At 38.8% G+C, this 20,819-nt stretch overlaps 3 protein-coding genes across 3 annotated transcripts in view; 1 reads left to right on the top strand and 2 right to left on the bottom strand.

Moving 5' to 3' along the window:
• Positions 1-1,763, bottom strand: part of b4galt4 (UDP-Gal:betaGlcNAc beta 1,4- galactosyltransferase, polypeptide 4) — a gene marked incomplete in the record, with an annotated part of 7,175 nt that extends 5,412 nt beyond the window's left edge. The window contains 2 exon segments of the mRNA XM_014333554.2: positions 1-401; positions 1,658-1,763. Of these exon segments, the coding sequence (XP_014189040.1) occupies positions 1-119 (119 nt within the window).
• Positions 1,764-3,309: 1,546 nt separating this feature from the next.
• On the bottom strand, positions 3,310-9,862 carry casr (calcium-sensing receptor). Its single transcript, XM_005922221.3, has 7 exons — positions 9,719-9,862; positions 8,487-8,807; positions 8,102-8,408; positions 7,079-7,918; positions 6,756-6,986; positions 5,997-6,120; positions 3,310-5,914 (listed from the first exon to the last, which is right to left on the bottom strand). Exons 2-7 carry the CDS (start codon positions 8,669-8,671, stop codon positions 4,779-4,781), a joined length of 2,823 nt encoding a protein of 940 aa, XP_005922283.1. The 5' UTR covers positions 8,672-8,807; positions 9,719-9,862; the 3' UTR covers positions 3,310-4,778.
• An 832-nt stretch (positions 9,863-10,694) lies between these two features.
• Positions 10,695-19,822, top strand: zgc:175280 (cationic amino acid transporter 2 family protein). Its single transcript, XM_042220889.1, has 12 exons — positions 10,695-11,117; positions 11,762-12,131; positions 12,250-12,405; positions 12,625-12,781; positions 12,872-13,005; positions 13,288-13,510; positions 13,692-13,828; positions 13,975-14,077; positions 17,871-18,047; positions 18,079-18,256; positions 18,446-18,554; positions 18,664-19,822. The coding sequence occupies exons 1-12, from the start codon at positions 11,001-11,003 to the stop codon at positions 18,804-18,806; spliced, it is 2,004 nt and encodes a 667-aa protein (XP_042076823.1). The 5' UTR covers positions 10,695-11,000; the 3' UTR covers positions 18,807-19,822.
• The last annotated feature ends 997 nt before the right edge of the window (positions 19,823-20,819 follow it).

The raw sequence follows: 20,819 nt of genomic DNA, 5'->3' as shown, positions 1-20,819 counted from the left end.
GGTTTCACCATCTCTCTTGAAAATATTGCTATCCATGCCAGTACTGACAGCACAAGAATCAGCAGTATGACGTACTTGCTCTTGCGTGAAATCTTCCTCGAACTTGAACAATAGCCCATGGCTATGTGACTTTGCTGATGTGAAGGCAGAAAAAGTGAATGTAGATTCTGTAAGCTATAGTTTACGCTACTTCTTTCACAAAGAACGTTTCAGCAAAAACAGTGACAGCCATAGAGTCGCTGACCAGTCATCCCATGCTGATGAGACATGCTCCTTGACTATATAGAAAGTAATTATCACTATCACTATATATAGAGCAAGCACTTATTTGTGAAATTCCATTGGTGAATCAGAAAACTCCACTTTTAGACGGGGGGCCATAAGCTTGGGCACTCCACCAACTGGGAATAGATGAACAGAAAATAAAAATGTTAGAACCAAAAAAGGGTGCGTTTTTGCTTGGAAACATGCAACACATTTTGAGGGCAGGTTTTAGCTAACAATATGTGACACATTAGCAGGGAAAGCCACATTAAGGAACCAGTTTACCGTGTTACTTGAACTGATACGTGTACTTTCTGAACCTGTACTACCACTTGAGCAGATTATTGCTCAGATGGTAGTTTCGCTGGTAAAGTATTCATTACAGAAAATGACTGCATAATAAAACAAACTATCCCGTTTCAAAAACAGAAAATGCCCAAAGATATAGAAACAGCTGATAAGTTGATCAAAACTGTGGACTGCTTGTTAATAGTAGTAATTTTCTTTAGATCCTCCTGAGAACCGAGGGGGGAAAAAGCTGAACCTTTTTTGTGATTTCCTTCCTCTTTCGAACTAAAAGAGCCCAGCCAAACACACGAGAGACCAATTGAAAGCCCTGGATGGCCTCCATTGAGTACATCAGGATTTAGTAGGGTAGCTCAAATAAGTCAAAAGACATAGACCAAAAACAAATGTCCATTACAGAGGAGATTAATGAATGGGCTTTTTTTTTCTAGGTCTCCTATTTAAACCAAAAACATGTAAAACAGAGTAACACTCCAGTTTCATTGACATACTACTATAATAATACACTCTCTCCATTAAATCAAACACAGATGCCATCAGCTGACATAACAATTAACGCTAACTCTTTTTCCGTTAACATTATTATGATAATTTTTAACTCACAACCAGCGACACACAAAACACATGAAAGCCATTATGCTATTGCTAGCATGGTTGTCCTCTCTTGGGATGCTAGCAGGATCGTTAGCAGGAAAGCGTTTTATAATTTAAATATTAATGTTCTGCCATTTTTAGTAAGATTTCTCTGAGTTAATTTTGAGAACACAGTCAAGCTAACGTCGACTAGTTCGTCCATAACACGAGGTGCAGATCAACGAAACAGTACCTTTTTGTTTTCCTTATACTTGTGCCAGCTCCTCTCTCTTTTGACTGCAGTCCTTTTTATGATTGCAGAAGCTCACAACTTACACGTTGATGCCCTCACATAAACGCTACCTGTAGTTATAGCTTACCTGCTAGCTAGCTGACGAATGCGGATATAACGGCTATTAAAAATAAAACATTAGCATTAAAAGAGACACGTGTCTTGGAAGCCGAGTACAGTCTGGCCTTATTTCAATTTAGCGCAAAACACCAATTTCCTTACCTGATACTTAAGTAGCCTTTCATAGACTACAACATCGCTGTAATTAGCCCGTCTACAAGCCCACCAGTCAAGTAAACGTAAATTAGTAAGGACTTCCGTTCCACGCATTTCATAATAAAGTTTTACCTTTAAGACCTTGAAGAGATCTCGGGGGGCGGGGGGTTAACGGTTATATTATTTATTATGAGTAAATCTTCTTTAATTTCTGCTTTTTATATTATTTGCTTATGCCTCATAAACGCCGTTTTTCTGTTGAGGCAGAAAGTCTGCGAGTTGATGATGATGATGTGCGTCACATAAATACTTCCGGTGTGAAAATTTCAAAATTGAAGTTTGCGATCTGTTGATGACACCAAAAACTACTGGAGGACAAAACTCACGGATACATTTTTAACTGTTGTTACGTTAGTATATAAATTTTCACTACTATGCAGTCATTGCTCTACACACAGTGCTTCTGATTCTGCTCATATTTCTAAAAAAAAAAAAGCAGAAGAATCTCTAACAAGATTAAAAGGTTTTATCTTATCTTATCTTTATTCCCACTTAAGATGTCTTATAAATGACTTTAGCTTAATTTGTGTCTATTCTACCTATGCAAATTGGTATAAATTGACTATAATATGGACTTGTTTATTTATTTGAATTTGGATTTTGTACACTGGGTTTTTAATTTGTTTTTATTTGTTGTTGTTGTTGTTGTTTTTGCTAATTCTGAGCATTGATGGAGAGTCATAAGTAAACAGCTTGTAGAAAAGCTAAATGCAACAGCACTACAGCCTTTGAAAGTTTGCTTTCCAGTCTTTTCTCTTTCCACGTTTAATTTTGTGAGATTTTTATGTGAGTAAAATATGAAAGATTTAGCTTAAATAAACTTTGTGAAAGGGTAAGTTTCTACTCCACTGTAGTTAAAATTCAATCAAATTTCCTATTTCCACTTGCAGGTGTGCCAGTGTTTTCCATTTGAATAATTACAGTACTTTGACAAAACCCTCTCCTTTTTCAGCTAGGGCAAGCTTTGACAGATGTGCACAGCATGCAATGCTTCCTGGTTATTTTGCTCAGTCTATGGTTCATCCCACCCTAGAGTTCAGATGTCAGCAACATGCTGGTTGTGCTGCAGAGCTATATTTGAGCCTCTACAGATAAAGCTCGTTTCTTCCTGTCAACAGAGGAGTTGGTTGTCCAGCTGCACCTCAGTCAGTTTCAGGTCGAGTGTGGTCCTGAATAACTGAGCACGCTGACCTCTTATTGAGACATGTGGGAGGTCTGGTGCTTGTGAGATGCCCTTTTACCTTATTTTTGTAACATAGTGTACATGTATTATATTATATTAATATGCTATTACATAGCTCGTGGGATTTTATTATATTTTGAGACTTGGATGTGGGGTTGTGGTTTTGACTTCAGTTGTAGAGGGCACTGAAACAATAGATGTCACTACTTTTCAGAGGAATATTTCCTTGGCTGCGTTCCTAGATGGTGGTGTTGAGCTATAAATTTTCCAAGTCTTGGCTTTCATGTTCACACAGTGTGGGCTATATAATTTCTGTTTTAATTAGTCATAAAATATGACTGGACTTTCATCTAAGTCAGAAAAATAGACAACGTCAGTGTACTGACACTAATAATATGTAAACCATCGTGGCTATCTCTGCCTTTATTAAATACACACATTAAACATTCACAACAGGAGAATTAAAGAAACAATTTCATTTCATAACTGGCCAAACATCCATTAACAGTATTCATTTGAAACATGCACTTCCTTCTGGTGTAGCTCAGACTTGATGAACTGACAAGAGACATTTTTGACTATATATTCAGATTGAACTGCTGAAACTCAACTATATTGTGGTTTGTCATTTACTGACCAGTTGAGGTCATTCCAAAGTAATAATTTTGATTAAATGTGGGGTACTCTGAAAAACTGGATTTGTCCTTTTTTAATGTCTCCCTGTATTCATTTCTTTTAAGGGTTGTAAATGTAATTTGTTGTATTGAGTTTCAGGAGATTCTGCACCATCAAAGAAGCCTTACATTATGATACCTTCTCTATTGTATTTCACTTTTGTGTTGATAATTTCATATACATGTTAATACTCAGTTCTCTATCCTTTATCATTCTTAAGGAGTTAAACCTTAATTTAAAGTAGAAAGTTCACAAAAAATATCATTAGCTTTGTAAAGGTACAAGGTGCTCTTTCACAATATTCTGGTAACAAATGATGGGATGTTTTTGAGAGCAGATTCCACATAGCCACTATTATACTTTTATTTGTGCTCAGTACACCCACGAACATGTACATTTATGGGTGTACTGTATCGTCTGTTCAATAAACGTTCAGTGATTTGTTAAACAGCTTTATATGTAAAATTATCTCTGCAGCCCTGAAATAAACACGTACCATAGAGTTTAGAAAAGTTACAGATTTTACATTTGGCAAGCAGATGGCTACTCCTCCTACCACCATTGTAAAGAAATGACTGCAGGGCAGGATTACTGCACGAATGACATTAACATGCGAGACAGGCCTGCACTGTTTGCAGTTGTCAGATACTTGTGATAAGCAAACCACAAGCAGAGCAAGTTCTTAGAAAGACCAGAATCCCCTTTAGTCAGTGTGTTCACCAGATTTTCTAGTAATAAGATCTATTTCCAAGATAATTTAGGTAATTTTTACTTGCATCTTGGTTCATTTTTATTATATACATCACATTATAGGTAGTTAGTTTGTATTTTACAAGCTCATAGTGTCATAACAAAATACAATAGAGGGAATATAGGAGGATATTTATCAGAGGAGGGAACATTGTGCCACAAAACAGTGCGAACGCCTTTTAGAAAGTGGATAATCCTTTAAAGAACAGGCAACAATTGGAAATTTTGCTTGTATTGCTGTGTTTTACCATATTAGCAGAGTTAACATTAATCAGAAATACTAAAAGTAACAGAATTCATAGACAGTATATTGTTTCGACTGATCATTCTGATAAAATATGGAGAGGGAAAAAATTTAAAGAAAAAAATCTACATTAAAATAAATTCCAAAACAAAGTCTAAAAAAATACACTCCTACTTAATTTGGATCAGTGAAGGTGACACATCAACACCTAGCAATCACATCAGAGAACTCCTCCTGGACTCCTCGAAACTCAAGGACAAAGTAACTGTTCCACTCCCAAAGCTCACCCTTGGCCTGTGCTTTCCTGAGGCAGTGTCGTAGTCATTGCCATTGGTCTTGACGCTGATGGATGAGGAAGGAGTTGAGGCAGAAGACCCACCGAGGCTGCCGGACTTTTTTCTTGAAGTTGTGCTGTGTTTTAATGTAGCTTTGGCAGCCACTTTGAAAGCATGGGCTGCAGTGCTGCATCTGACTTCCTCAATCGTGTTCCTGGAGGGTTTGAAGAGGATGATGTAGACCTTGTTGAAGAAGATACAGGCTAGCATCCCAAAGCTAGATGCCAGGATAGCAATGACCTCCACAGCTGAAACAAACTTGCCGTAAGTACTGAAGTATGCAGGAATAAAAGAGATCCAAACAATAAAGAATATGAGCATGCTAAAAGTAATGAACTTGGCCTCTGTAAAGTTTTCTGGAAGTTTCCGTGACTTAAATGCAAAGAAGAAACATATGGCTGCCAATATGCACGTGTAGCCAATTAAAAACCCAAGAGCCATCACAGAGCCCTCATTGCATGTGATAAAAATGATCTCATCGATGTCATGATTTTGGTAACTAGAAGGAGGGGCGTTGTAAAGCCAGACCACACATATCATGACTTGGACAAATGTGCACAGAAACACCAGGAGAAACTGCAGATTCAATCCCCACCATTTACGATGGAGACTCGTAGGAATCTTGGCCTCAAATACCAAAAGGACTCTGTTAGTTTTGACAAGGATGCAGGAGATGCAGAGAACAAAACTGACCCCAAAGGTGGGTTGGCGTAAACGGCATGTCCAGTCTTGTGGCTCTCCAATAAAGATGAGAGAGCTGGAGAAGCAACAGATAAGTGAGAAAAGGAGCACATATGATAGTTCTCGGTTTGTGGCCTTCACAATTGGGGTGTTGCGAAATCTGACAAAGACTCCAATCACAAAGGCTGTCAAGACAACACCCAGTACTGCACATATAGCCAGAGCTATCCCAAATGGTTCTGTCCAGGAGAGAAACTCGACTTCCTTGAGGAAACAGAATGTGTGGTTCCCGTTTGACCAGGAGTTATTTGGACACTTGGCACAAACACTGGCATCTGTATAAGAGAAACTGTGTTAAAACTCTATTATTCATCAAGTCTAACATTAGCAGAGAGTGTTTTGCATCTACCTACATACCTTTATGATTACTGTATTCACCATCAGAACACTCTGTGCATTCAAAGCAGCAAGTAGGCATGCTGTCTATGATCCCCTTTCTTGTGCCAGGTTCACAGTCCTCGCTGCAGTTAGAGAATGGCACCTTTAGAAGATAAAATAACAGGAAGGTTAATGAGAGGGGTTGATTTAGATGGGCATTCAAATGTAAAATAGAAATAAAGAAATCCCCCAGTACTAATTTAAAAAGAAGTCTACGTTACAGAAGCGGAAGGCATGGGACTTCACACACACCATCTTACATAACAGAGACTGAAGCAGACACCACCTGACTTATGGATGTGGAAACTATACCATACATGTGAGTCTCAGTGTTTACTCTGTCCTAATGGGTTAAATATAGTGTGATGTTCATTTTATACAATGTGGAAAGGTAACAAATACTGGCCCTGTAAGGTGGGCCATCCACTGCATTTCCAGTGGTGGAGAGAAAGGAGGCCAACAGGGGGACTACTTCCCAGATGGCAAGGGCTAAAATGCAAAACTCGGAGCTGAAAAATGGTAATCCACAACCACAGAGGTGACATCTGTATTTAGCTTCACATAAAATCACAACTTTAGTTTTGGTTCACTCTTATTGCTCCGATGGACAGCTGTTTCACCTTAAAAAGTACCATTTATCAGCTGAGACACTGATAAGTCAGAGACGCGTTCCCTTGTTTTTCCTCAATGACAAGAAATAACACTGTTTTAATGGATATACAAAAGAGTTTCACTGACCTCTGTGCTATAGCCATTCCAAAGAATCTTTGTCCTGTCAATGAACAGCTTGGCTCCTCTCTTGGCATGCATGTTGTAATATCCAACCTCCTCAAAAACCACAGAGCCATCTTCAGTAGACCTGTGCCAGTTTATAATGGTGTAATTTGCTTCCATATCTGAGTTCTCGTCAAAGCGCATCTTTTCTCCCATGCTGTTGGTGTAGTTCAAATGCCTAAGCTGCTTAAGGACCTGAGAAATAGAAGAACATGCTTTCATCATTCACACATTGGCATATCTAATATTTAACTCCTTTTATTAAACATAAATTAAATACATTGTACCTGCCATGCTTCCATTTTTTTTATATCTGCGCAGGAATTGTTTGCAAAAAGTCCACGTCCAGGTGTGCATGTGAGTATGTCCTGTAGCGCCTGTGCTATGGAATAAACTGCAACATAAACGTTATAGGAGATACGAAGGTGTTTGTAGTCCAGGTATGGTGTTTCAACACTTGCGATGTCCTCCTCACCACTACACAAAGGCCTGAAACTAGTGCTGCCATTCTCACTTTCTTGGAATCTCGGGCTATCTTCTAGATAGCAGTTGAAAGTTTCTTCCCAAAACTCTCTGACAAATTCATTATGACTGTCTTTCTTTGGTTGGACGTGCCGTAAGAACTCTCTAAAGCCAGGTATACGACCTGCCTTTAGAGCAAAACCAATAGTCCCTGCCATAACATCAAGATATTCTGGTTTAGCAACAAGGGAGGAGATTGCCCAAGCTTCACTGGCTAACCAGATCCGATCTGTGATGTTTCTCCTAACCATCTCTTTGATTAGAGGTTCGACATCTGGGCCACTGGCGAACACAACGATTACTTTAGCTGTGGAATTTTCAATCCTGTCAGCCAGTGCTTTGATTTCGTGATCCTCAAAATACTGAGAAATAAGTTCATTTAGATGAATGCAGATGTCTCGCTCTTCCATCTCCTTCTCAAACTTTTCAATCCCTGGACGCCCATACTCATCATCGGAGGCCACAGCAATGACCCAGTTCCACTGAAAGTACTCAATAATGTCTGCCATGGCTGTGGCCTGGTACTCATCTGTAGGAATGGTTCTCATGAAGGACTTGTACTGATTCTTGTTGCTCAGTAGGCGGCTAGACGAGGCATAACTGATCTGAAACAGGAAATTGCTCAGTTAATCTATCAGGTTTTCATTGCATCGTCTTAATTATCTTTAACCACTTTCAAATCATTTATTGAACAAACACGAAAATCATTATATGTAGACTTAATTTTTATGGATGTAGATAATGAAATAATGATGTGTTGTTGACATAGCTATTACCCAGCAACTCACCTGAGGGATATAAAATAGACCCAGCAAGTTTGCAACTGCTGTGGAGACAGCAGATCCAGCAGCTCCTACTACTGCAATGGTTGATGGTATGTGATCAGTACAGTTGCAAAACTCATCTAAATTTAAAGAGTCGATCTTATTTTGGGCCACAAAACTTAGGGTGGCTTCCAAGGCTTTTGACACAGTGTTGCAAGTGTCAAAAATCCTGTAGCCCAGCGTGATGTTGGGAAGGAGCGTACTGCTGTTGTTAATCTCTTCAATCGCGAAAATCATGGCTTGGAGCCAACGAAAACCACGGAAATTGAACCTGTGCAAAGAAAAAAGGCATGAGTATGACACACTTGGTTTGCAAAAGGGTTTTTTGTTACCTCAGAGCACAAATTACCTGACACACTGAGTGGATTCTGGCCGGGCTGCAAGGTCTTGATCTTTGGATGCAATGCCGAAGTGTAAGGGGAAAAGACCTCCAAGTAAAATATCACCAGTCATCTGTGCTCTCTGGTGGGGTCCGTACGTTGAAATCACATAACTGGACCCCAGCAGTGTCAAATAATACAGAAGCAGTCTCATCTTTTTTTGTCTTTGATTAGATACGATTGTTTTCTGTGACTTCCCAGGGTGAAGAAAATTTCAATATTAACTTCTCCCATCAATCTGCCTGCTGGGTTGTTTTGTGTTATTCATGTTTATGCTGATGAAGGTCTACCTGTTTGAAACACAGAGATGAACAACTCATTGGTTAGAAATAAGTACCACTGGTGAAATCGTTAGAGTTTTCCGTTTTTAATTTAGAAAAACACAGGAATATGCCGAGTGTGTAATACTGACTTAACTCCAATTATTGAGTTTATTTTCCAGCTTAAGCAGGGACAAAATATTGTAATGAGCCATCATGGCCTAAGGCTATATTTCTTGCTTGAGCCAGACCACTCAGATACAGAAGTTTTCTAAGAGTTAGGATTTTCCTTAATGAGCTGACTTCTTTAGTTGTAATTCTAAGAAGAGATAAATTTAAACATTTCACACCTCACTAACAGTGTCATAGTGTTCTTGAAATATCCTAGATGAACTGAAACAAGCACAGGATATACATGAGCCAAGAGAGAAGTCACACTCTAATGACCTTCCTGCAAATGCTATGGCCAGTGAACCCAGTCACCATGGAGAAAAGCCATAGCGGCCCTGCTGCAGCTGGTTAATACTGCTGGAAAAATGCTGGGGCAGAGCCGTGATAATGAAGCAACTACAACCCCTAGGAGCCATTGTTTGCCACATTACGGAGAAGAAGAAGAATTTTTATTGCACTAAGGAGAAACAAAAAAAACACATCAATTTTCTACAATTAGGATTTATTACATCTTGCAGGCAAATCTTAAAAAAACAGAAAGTAACTCAGTTAATTCAAAGAACAGTTTTAACTAAACTGTGATTAAAAATCGATTCAAAAGTGTTTTAAAATCAATAAAGCCAGTAACCATGGTTTTATTACTGGTTTCAAATGATTAAAAACCTAAATTAGAAAGTAGTTATGGGTCTATTGGTTAAAACAATGTCCTGCTTTTTAAACATCCATTTAAAACAACAAAAATATGGCAAATAAACTCAAATAAAACTTACCTCCCAAATTCCCGAGTATTACTTAAAGACATGTGAAACAGTCAATCTGCAGCTATTCGCCGATTTTAAGGACTTTTTCCAAAATATCCTGACTGCTGAATGATTTCGCTAGACAATGCTGCTGGCTTCTGAACCTCTTTCTGCAGATGAATCATTAACAAAGAGAAGGATAGGCCATTTCCTTCAGCTAATGAAGTCAGCTCACAGTTCACTCCTCCTGAAAGAAATCACATCTAAAGTGGCAGAGGATAGGTTGGGGCTTAAAATCTATTCTTTTGTCTACGCTATTACAAATGAAAATTAATGTATTTCCTAGTACACAGCCTCATTGTTGGATTAAAAAAGACGAGTTGTGGAGATTGCCTTTCTGTGCGGGCTTTGATAAAAATGGTATTTTAAACTGGATTTGGAACAGGATTCTGTGTAATATTATTAATAGTAGTAGTATTACTATTTTTATTATGTAATAACTAAGTGCCTTTTTCACGTTTACATTTTTATTGTATTTCATCTGCATTGTGATTCCATGAACTCCTGGAAGCAATGGATTGTACCCTTATGTTCAACTAATTGTTCTCCAAACAATTAGTTGATTCCCGCTCTGATGAACAAGTCAATTTGTTGCTGAGGAGATGTCTCCATTGAAAACCATTTCACTTTACAACGTGTTGACTTACCAGGGTCCCAAGGCGACTGTGTGTTCACGAGACATCAGGCACACAGAAGCTCTCCAGAGGTTACAATAAGTCTAATAAGTCTGTTCTAAGTTTCAGTCAACTTCTTTATAGCTAGAGGAAGGTCGTCATACTACATGCAGACCTTGGTATGCTAATCAGCAGGCGTATAAAGTACTGTGAGAACCATTAACAGTAGCATTTGTTAAATGAGGCCAATAATCTTACAGCAAATTAGTGCATGCTTAATTTGTTCACATATTATTGAAAGAAATGACAATAAATGAGTAAATGTGTTTCTAGATTTGAAGCGAAAATAAATTATAAAGTGAATTAATAAATTCACCAGCACGTCTTTATGACCGAATGTATGAATCAGTAAGAGCAATTCATCATTAAGGTTTCAATAGCTTTTTTTTATAGCATTCAGTTTAATTCAAATGTAAAAACATGTTTAGTATAAGTGTCATCTACGCACAAAAAACAGCTAAAATAAGTTTTTTCCCACTTGCTCCCACCTTTATAAAGTCTTGATATGTGAGTGCTCACACAAATCATTCTGATCCTCTCTTTTTCAGAAATGGCACATAAGTCTGAAATGTAACATAATGTGTAAAAAAATGTTGGGCTGTGAAAAGTTCACGGTGAATGAATTTATTCTCATACACAGTGTAGTGTGGAGTGGGACAGATCAAAACAGACTCACACAGAGTTTAGCTAGAAAGGTAGGAATGCCTCTCTTTTTTTATTGATGTGACTTTAATATATCAGCTGTAATCTCAGTTTGTTAGTTTGTGTAATTAGTGTGCATGGCTTATTTTGTAATGACATCTTATCTGAGTCACGGTGAATCATCGGTACATTATATAAACACTGTAAAATCATAAATTTATTATGATAAAGCACTATGTGCCCTCATTTATTCAGCAAATAGACCATGAAATATACTTGTCAAATTATTGCATGAATAACAAAGTAAAAATTAGTGCTTATAGTCTCTACTGTTCAGTAAAGTCTCTGTATGTGTAGTTGTAGCTTACTGTTGATGGTATGAAACGTGAGCTTGTTCATTTGTGAAGTCATATGGTGATTTATACACTAATAATAATTATTATTAAATGCATAAAGGCTTTGAGTGCTCAAGTAGAGCAGAACAGTGCTACGTAAGAACTAGTCCATTTATCATTTACCAACTCGGATTAAATGAACTGTAAAACAAAACAAATTTACTTTGTTTGATCAGATAACAGCATAAAAATAATTAAAATCTAGTCCTGGTTGTATTCACAATTTTCTCACTGCCAGTTCTCAAGTTTTGATTTTCTTCTAGTACCCACAGAATTAACTGAATAATTCCTAATTATCACAGATGTCCGGTGCAAAGGTGCTGCAGTTTCTGCAGAATATTTCACGTAGAAAACCTCTGGAGCCTGAAGGTGAAGTGTCCAACTTTCGCCGGTGTCTGACTACCCTTGATTTGGTGGCTCTTGGGGTCGGCAGCACACTGGGGGCCGGTGTGTATGTGCTTTCAGGAGAAGTGGCCAGAGCTGTGGCCGGGCCTAGTATCATAATCTCCTTCCTGATAGCAGCAGTGGCCTCCATCTTTGCAGGACTGTGTTATGCTGAATTTGGAGCTCGTGTTCCCAAAACTGGCTCTGCTTATCTCTATAGCTACGTGACTGTGGGTGAGATATGGGCTTTTGCCACGGGCTGGAACCTCCTGCTGTCTTATGTCATAGGTAACAATAAGGCCATTGAATGAATATTAATCCTGGAAAAATCATAGATTAAAATAATATTTGTCAAGTGATTTTAAGTAACACTGGGTATTGTTTGCTAATGGCTTCTGTTGTTAAGGGACATCAAGTGTAGCCAGAGCCTGGAGTGGGACCTTTGATGATCTCATTGGAAATGTCATTGCCAACTCTTTAGGCAAACAGGTTGCAATGGATTTACCTGGATTGGCTCCCTATCCAGACTTCTTTGCAGCAGGTATCATTATGCTCTTGGCAGGTAAGTTTCATATACTAAAAACCTAATTATTTATTAACATAATACAGGTACTCTTAGTTTATTGTAAGTTTAAAAAATGATTAAAAAAAAAAAAAAAAAAACAAACACAAGAGGTTAAAGTGTCCTACATATTTTTGACTAAAGTAAATATTTGACAAATGAGTTTCCACTAGGTTCATTGACATGGTGAAATTAATTCTTATATATTTTTCTTTCTAGGGATTCTTGCATTTGGTGTTAAAGAATCGGCCACTGTAAATAAAGTTTTTACAGCCGTTAACATCCTGGTGTTGCTCTTTGTTATCCTCTCTGGATTCATAAAGGGGGACATCAACAACTGGTACAGATATGAAGACACCCTTCCAAACCAATCCGAGTATGGCCTCCACCTGCCCCCGTTATTTTGGCTTCTGCTGTATTTTTCTTTCTTTTTTTTAGCTGCTTGACTGTTGATCACTGTTTATAGGAACTATACGACCCTGAATAAAACCACCACATATGGCAGCGGAGGATTTTTCCCTTTTGGTTTTGAGGGGACATTAGCAGGAGCAGCCACTTGCTTTTATGCATTTGTTGGATTTGACTGCATTGCAACAACAGGTAACTTTTAGAATTTAAGTGCAAAGCCAGTAATTATAATGCACTGCATAAGGAAAGTGAAAATTTGATCACAATGACACCAGAAGATGTTTGTGGCAATTTCAATTGTCCAGAAAAACACAGAGATCTTTGGACTAGAATATTCTCTACAGCATATACATTTTGTTATTTTACAAAATTTTACAAGTTTATTTTATAGACATGGTTCTATGTCATAAAAAAGCATCTAAAGATTAAATGATGGCATAAACTACACTGGGATAATTTTGTGTTTTTCTTTAGGAGAGGAGGTTCAGAACCCTCAGAAGTCAATCCCACTCGGGATTGTGGCGTCCCTCCTTATCTGCTTCTTGGCTTATTTTGGTGTGTCTGCCACCCTGACTCTTTTGATGCCATACTATTTGCTCAGCGTTCACAGCCCACTGCCTGTGGCCTTTACATACATCGGTTGGGGCCCTGCAAAGTATGCAGTTGCTGTGGGATCACTCTGTGCGCTCTCAACAAGGTATAATGCATGAAGTATCACGTATAAACAAACCTACAATTCTTTATACATTACAATACCCCTTTGGTGACATTTATTGCACATACACCAAATAAAATCACTGGGATCATTACTAGGAATTAAAACAGGGACACGAGAATAACTGAATTGCTGTTAATGAGCTATGAGCTTTTTTCCGAAGCCTTCTAGGATCAATGTTCCCGATGCCTCGTGTTCTCTTTGCCATGGCCCGGGATGGACTGCTCTTCAGACCTCTCAGTAACATGAGTGACAGACAAAGTCCTGTCATTGCTACACTGGCTTCAGGGGTTGTAGCAGGTATAACTAACTTTAGAAGAGATTATAATATAATTTTTTAAATTGCATTTTTTAATTATTTGATTTTGTTAAGGCCATCAGCTACTACACTGATAAAATGGTTGCAGAATTTATAAACATATTTAATTTCTCCTACTTCTTTGCAGCTATCATGGCTTTATTGTTTGACCTGAAGTCGTTGGTTGACATGATGTCGATTGGAACCCTGTTTGCCTACACACTTGTTGCCATTTGCATTCTCATATTAAGGTACAGATGATCACAAGTATGCATGTTGGCACTGCACTTATTACTGCTTATTATTAGTATGTTTTGCACCTAACAAACAAGACTTTCTTGCGTTTTTTAAAAGTGTTCTTCACCATTAGTTGTCCAGCTTTCTGAAGGTCTTTCAAAGTTTTTCTTTGCACACTGGCTGTTTTCACTCAGTTTTAGTTCAGTCCTTGTACCTGACCATTTTCAGAGGAATGTTTTTTGTTTGTTCAATCACTAACCTATGAATCCTTCAAATATAAAAGGGTTTCTAACTGAAAGGATGAAATGGTAATATGTCTAACAGACAAAGCATCAGTTTAAAACTGTATCTTGACGCACTTTGTTCCTAGCAGCCTGTCAGACACCCCCCCCCCCCCAACACCATTGGTTGCTATTTTTTTTTCCAGTTAATGCCAAAGATAACACAAAGAGCTATTAGCCAGAAATTGGCACATCTTTGTCTTTGACCCAGTATTACAGTTTGCTTGGACTTGTTAGTTATTTCTTTGGAGAAGTATAAGATGATTTATGTATATATGGCTAATGAGTGTATTGTTCTCTTGTGCTTCTGAGTTTGGTTATAGTTCTTGATTTCTTGTTATGTTAGTCACCCCTCGTGTCCATTCTCTCTCTCTCTCTCTCTCTCTCTCTCGCTCTCTCTCTCTCTCTTTCTGTCCCGTGCTTGCTCTCTCTCCCTTGTCTCAGTCATGCCTCTGTGTTTGTTTACCCTTTCCTTGTCTTGGGTTGTATGTCTTGAGTCTGTGTTTCCGTCCCTGTGTTTATGCTTCCTCTCTTATTTTGATAGTCTCACCTCCTGTGTCAGTTTTGCTCTGTCTTGTTTCCCTGATTTAGTTCAGCTGTGTTCACTTACGTGTTTCATCTCCCTGTTTGCCTCAAGTGTATATTTAAGACCTCAGTTTCTTTAGTTCCTTGTACCAGCCACCATCATGCTTTGTCTCCCTCGTGTTTTGTTCGCCTAGTTGATTATTAATTCCATTCTGAGTTTCCAGGTTTTCTAGTTTGTGGCTTTCCTGTAAGTCTTTTTGAGTCCAGTTCTGCCTCTGAATCCTGCATAAAGGTTCAGCATGCCAAACACAACACTACACCACAATCTTGGCATGGCGTCCAGTCTTTAATAAGTGAAGAAACTGGAAATGTGGAGGACAAAAGAAGACATGGCTTGAAATATTAGCTAATGAACAGTATCTGAAAGTCATGTCCTTAAGACATAGAAAAATATACAAAGAGCCAACACAGGATTTGAGAGATTCATCTGTCCCCTCAGTTGTTCCAGCCACTGGATGATCTCACTGGAATGATGGCTCCCCTTCAAAAGTGATTCTAATGAAGGGAGCAAGGAGTAAATGCTGAGCTTTGCCAAATACCTCAACACAAGACAAGAGCTAGACTAAAAACCAGTGACAACAGGTCTTATGGAGTGATGTCTGCAGCTAAAACACGGTGGAGACCTTGTCATGTTGTGGGGCTGCATTATAGCCAGTGCTGTTGGAGATCTTGTCTAAACTGAGTGGCAACCAGTGGTGGCTCATTAGTTAAGGCTGCTAGGGCTTAACAAAATACAGTGGCTTGCAAAAGTATTCGGCCCCCTTGAACTTTTCCACATTTTGTCACATTACAGCCACAAACATGAATCAATTTTATTGGAATTCCACGTGAAAGACCAACACAAAGTGGTGTACACGTGAGAAGTGGAACGAAAATCATACATGATTCCAAACATTTTTTACAAATAAATAACTGCAAAGTGGGGTGTGCGTAATTATTCAGCCCCCTTTGGTCTGAGTGCAGTCAGTTGCCCATAGACATTGCCTGATGAGTGCTAATGACTAAATAGAGTGCACCTGTGTGTAATCTAATGTCAGTACAAATACAGCTGCTCTGTGACGGCCTCAGAGGTTGTCTAAGAGAATATTGGGAGCAACAACACCATGAAGTCCAAAGAACACACCAGACAGGTCAGGGATAAAGTTATTGAGAAATTTAAAGCAGGCTTAGGCTACAAAAAGATTTCCCAAGCCTTGAACATCCCACGGAGCACTGTTCAAGCGATCATTCAGAAATGGAAGGAGTATGGCACAACTGTAAACCTACCAAGACAAGGCCGTCCACCTAAACTCACAGGCCGAACAAGGAGAGCGCTGATCAGAAATGCAGCCAAGAGGCCCATGGTGACTCTGGACGAGCTGCAGAGATCTACAGCTCAGGTGGGGGAATCTGTCCATAGGACAACTATTAGTCGTGCACTGCACAAAGTTGGCCTTTATGGAAGAGTGGCAAGAAGAAAGCCATTGTTAACAGAAAACCATAAGAAGTCCCGTTTGCAGTTTGCCACAAGCCATGTGGGGGACACAGCAAACATGTGGAAGAAGGTGCTCTGGTCAGATGAGACCAAAATGGAACTTTTTGGCCAAAATGCAAAACGCTATGTGTGGCGGAAAACTAACACTGCACATCACTCTGAACACACCATCCCCACTGTCAAATATGGTGGTGGCAGCATCATGCTCTGGGGGTGCTTCTCTTCAGCAGGGACAGGGAAGCTGGTCAGAGTTGATGGGAAGATGGATGGAGCCAAATACAGGGCAATCTTGGAAGAAAACCTCTTGGAGTCTGCAAAAGACTTGAGACTGGGGCGGAGGTTCACCTTCCAGCAGGACAACGACCCTAAACATAAAGCCAGGGCAACAATGGAATGGTTTAAAACAAAACATATCCATGTGTTAGAATGGCCCAGTCAAAGTCCAGATCTAAATCCAATCTGTGGCAAGATCTGAAAACTGCTGTTCACAAACGCTGTCCATCTAATCTGACTGAGCTGGAGCTGTTTTGCAAAGAAGAATGGGCAAAGATTTCAGTCTCTAGATGTGCAAAGCTGGTAGAGACAGACCCTAAAAGACTGGCAGCTGTAATTGCAGCAAAAGGTGGTTCTACAAAGTATTGACTCAGGGGGCTGAATAATTACGCACACCCCACTTTGCAGTTATTTATTTGTAAAAAATGTTTGGAATCATGTATGATTTTCGTTCCACTTCTCACGTGTACACCACTTTGTGTTGGTCTTTCACGTGGAATTCCAATAAAATTGATTCATGTTTGTGGCTGTAATGTGACAAAATGTGGAAAAGTTCAAGGGGGCCGAATACTTTTGCAAGCCACTGTATAGAGAAATAAGCGGTCACTCAAGACATATATGTATAGACGAGGTTGTATATTTGTTATTGAAAGAAGCTTACCTTTTATGAGTGGTTACGAAGAACCTGTGATAAGAGACGGAATTAAGTTGTTTATACAAATGAATTAATATTATTACTGCCTTCTATGATGCTTACAGTACACCTAATAATATGTTTAGATACACAGGTCAGTCACAAAATGGCTCAACAACCTCAAAATATTGACTATGATACGGTCATATTACTGTCATAAAATGTGTGAGTACGCTAGATTGGGAAATAACAATGCACAATAATGAGCGTAATGAAATTAAACAGATGGATGACTCAGGGTTTGCTTGTTTGAAGAGTTTATGAAGACATCAGGTTTTCTTTACTTTAATCAGTCGCTTATAATTACAAAAGATCATGTAATGAAGTGCTGTTGACTTGATGTGTGTTGTTCAGACATTAAAAATAGACTCCAGGATGTGAACAAGAAAAAAAAACAGGAATATAATAATTTGGTGCTTTACGAGAATATTATAAGTAGAAATAACTAAAAACCTTAAATGTTTTCACTTTTTTAAAATTATATTTCCTTAATTTTACAGGTATCAAACTGACCTCAGTGATGATTCTAGTCTAAGCAAAGCAGAACCTTTTACCATTGGAGGGATATTATGTCCTCCATACCAAGCCACTACAAGGACATCAAAAAATGTGTCCCTTTTAACTTTTGTTATTAGTGAGTCATCATCTTTCTGTTGTACTGTACTTTTTATTGATTTAATTTTTGATTAATAGAACTCAAACGTATTGATTCTCCTCAGTCTTTTTAGCAGTTGTTCTCAGCGTCTTCGTATCTGAGGCTGTAGATTACCTGCAAGCCCTGGAGTGGTGGAGCATACTTTGTCTTTCTGTGATAGTAGCAATGATTTTTCTAATCATCCTCATCGTCTGGAGGCAACCGCAGAATACAGCAGAAGCTGCTTTCATGGTATGAAAGAAAGACAGTGAAGACTGATTAATGAACGCATAGAAATAGAAACAGAAATTTAGCCAACCTGTATTATCATTACATGTTTATTTATTTTTTAAGCTCTAAAATTCTGAATTTTGGGGGGTTTGGGGTTTTTTTTTTCCTTTAATATCTTTTAACAATGCTTCTCCTCTTTTATATCCCCAGGTTCCTTTTGTCCCATTACTTCCTATTTTTAGTACCTTTGTCAATGTCCATCTAATGGCTCAGCTTGGATCAGACACTTGGATCCGCTATACAGTGTGGATGGGAGTAGGTATGTGCAGCACATTTCTGCTACAGAATACATAAAAAAGATTATACATGTGCAAAAATATCTCTTTTTATATGTGTGACGGCTACGTTTCTTTTAAAATTTTGAACAGGTTTGATCATCTACTTTTGTTATGGTGTTCGCCACAGTGTGCAGAAACAAAGGCTTGAAAATTCACACGATCGAGTCAGTATTCACAGCATCGCTGCTGCTATGGAGCAAAGCACGAAACCCGGACAAGACGTAACTGGATAAATACATAGTGTATTTAATGACATAAATTTTAAAAAGAATACCTGATTTGCATAAATCTCACAATGGTGATTGTCTCAGGAATTCACAAACTTTTATTTGGCAGCATCCAGCAATGCAAGGCTTTATGCAATACTCTGCTTTTATATTACTGTTTCTTATAAGTATTAATTAAAGGAAAGAATGAGGAAGGATTCAGCAAGTATTTCAAGTATAATCACATAGTTATTAGTATTATATAACAAAAAAAACCCCTTAAACATTTAGCTTATATATTAAATGGTAGAAAATCTAAAGAAATTTGGATTTTGTGAACAACAGAGTTTAAGATGACAATGTTTTTAGTAGAAGCGACCAGAATGGACAGAAGGACAGCTCAGGTTGAGCCATTTGGACACAAAGTCAGAGAGCCAAGATGGCCTGGACATGTGCAGAAGAGGGATGGTGGATACACTGGACAAAAGATGTTGAAGATGGAACTTCCAGGGAGGAGGAAAATAGGAAGACCACAGAGAGGGTTCATGGAAGGTTCATGTAGTGAAATAGGAGGACAGAAATGTATGCTAGGGACAGGGTGAGATGGAGGCAGATGATCCCCTATGCTGAGCCCTGAAGGGGGATTTTGTGATCATCCTGTCACAGTTGTTCAAAAGGAATTGTACTCACGATGCCCATTTCTTTTATGTGACAGAGTCATATTACTCACGATTCCTTCATGTTTAAATGCAATTCAACTATTTTATTTTTCTGTACAGAATACATTGTAATGGCATGGGTTTAGTTTGTTTGCCTTGTACTTAACTGCCAATATAGCCAATACTGTGTTATTAAATGGACTTTAAAGTAATAATTTTCTATTGCCGTAAACATTTGATATGCATGAAATTAAAAAGGCATTATAAGTTTTGAATGAGATACTCTGCACTTTGACTCCTGTCTCCCTATTTTCAGTTTTTTCTTTCTTACATACCTTCCCTATGACAACCTTTGTAAACATGCCCATACACAGCCATGCTGCCTCCACGCTATGATCAAATGCCACATTTACTCACAGCACGTGATATGAGAGGAACCAATGAAATGTGTGCTTTGTTTAAGCAGGCACCGTTTTTAAAAAATGCTCTCGATAAAAACATAAACAGGCCGTCTGTAGTGAAAGGCAAAAGAAGCCGTCCTCAAAAAAGAAAAATTCCACCTGCTACTCTGGAGGAGTTGTCACTGCTATTGGATACACTGCTGGAACACAGTAAAGCTGTGGGTTTGTCAGGAACTGAGAAATATCACACTAAATACACTGTATATTCACCTACATTACCCCAGTCTCTGGCATTTTTACACAACAAAGGCACACAGTTCCTTGGCCTTACAGTTCTACAGCTGCACTGTGTAAAGTGTCTAAATGCTGCAACAGTGACTGAAGAGCAGGCAGAAGCTACTGAAGGACACACAAGACTTCAGCACAAGAAGTTGGTTTCGATGGTGTGCAGGAAGAATCACAGCTTCTGTGATGCACGCTGTATTTGCCACAAGTTTGGAAACACCAGCCCAAAGTGTTGTTAATTGTGTGAGCTACCCTGAAAACTGTCTGTTACACAAACAAGATGGGGAGTGGAGCATGAAGAGGATGCATGAAAGGCCTACACCCAAAAAATTGCAGCACATCACTACAAACTGCAGGTTTGTTTATGCGGTTTTATTGTGAACACAATTTTTCCTGAACTTGGAGCATCTCACAATGTGTGACTGTTGTGGGGAGGGGTGCCTGGAGATTAAGTGTCCCTTTAAATACACAACGGACAGCATTAAGCAGGCATTGGATGCACAGGATAAAGACTTCTGCCTGGAGTCAGCTGCAAATGGACTTCACTTAAAGAGGGCGCACCCCTACTACTTACAGGTGCAAACACTTTGTCACCAGCTCCAACCACTGTGACCTTGTTGCATGGACTCAAAGAGACATGGCTGTGGTACACATCTTCCCTGATGTAGATTTCTGGGAACCACGTTTGAAGAGAG

This window comes from Haplochromis burtoni, unplaced genomic scaffold, assembly GCF_018398535.1.
Source record: "Haplochromis burtoni strain Fernald_Lab_line unplaced genomic scaffold, NCSU_Asbu1 Contig_56, whole genome shotgun sequence".
Classification (NCBI taxonomy): domain Eukaryota; kingdom Metazoa; phylum Chordata; class Actinopteri; order Cichliformes; family Cichlidae; genus Haplochromis; species Haplochromis burtoni.
Note: the sequence above shows the minus strand (reverse complement) of the source record. Positions and strands in the feature narration are given on the sequence as shown.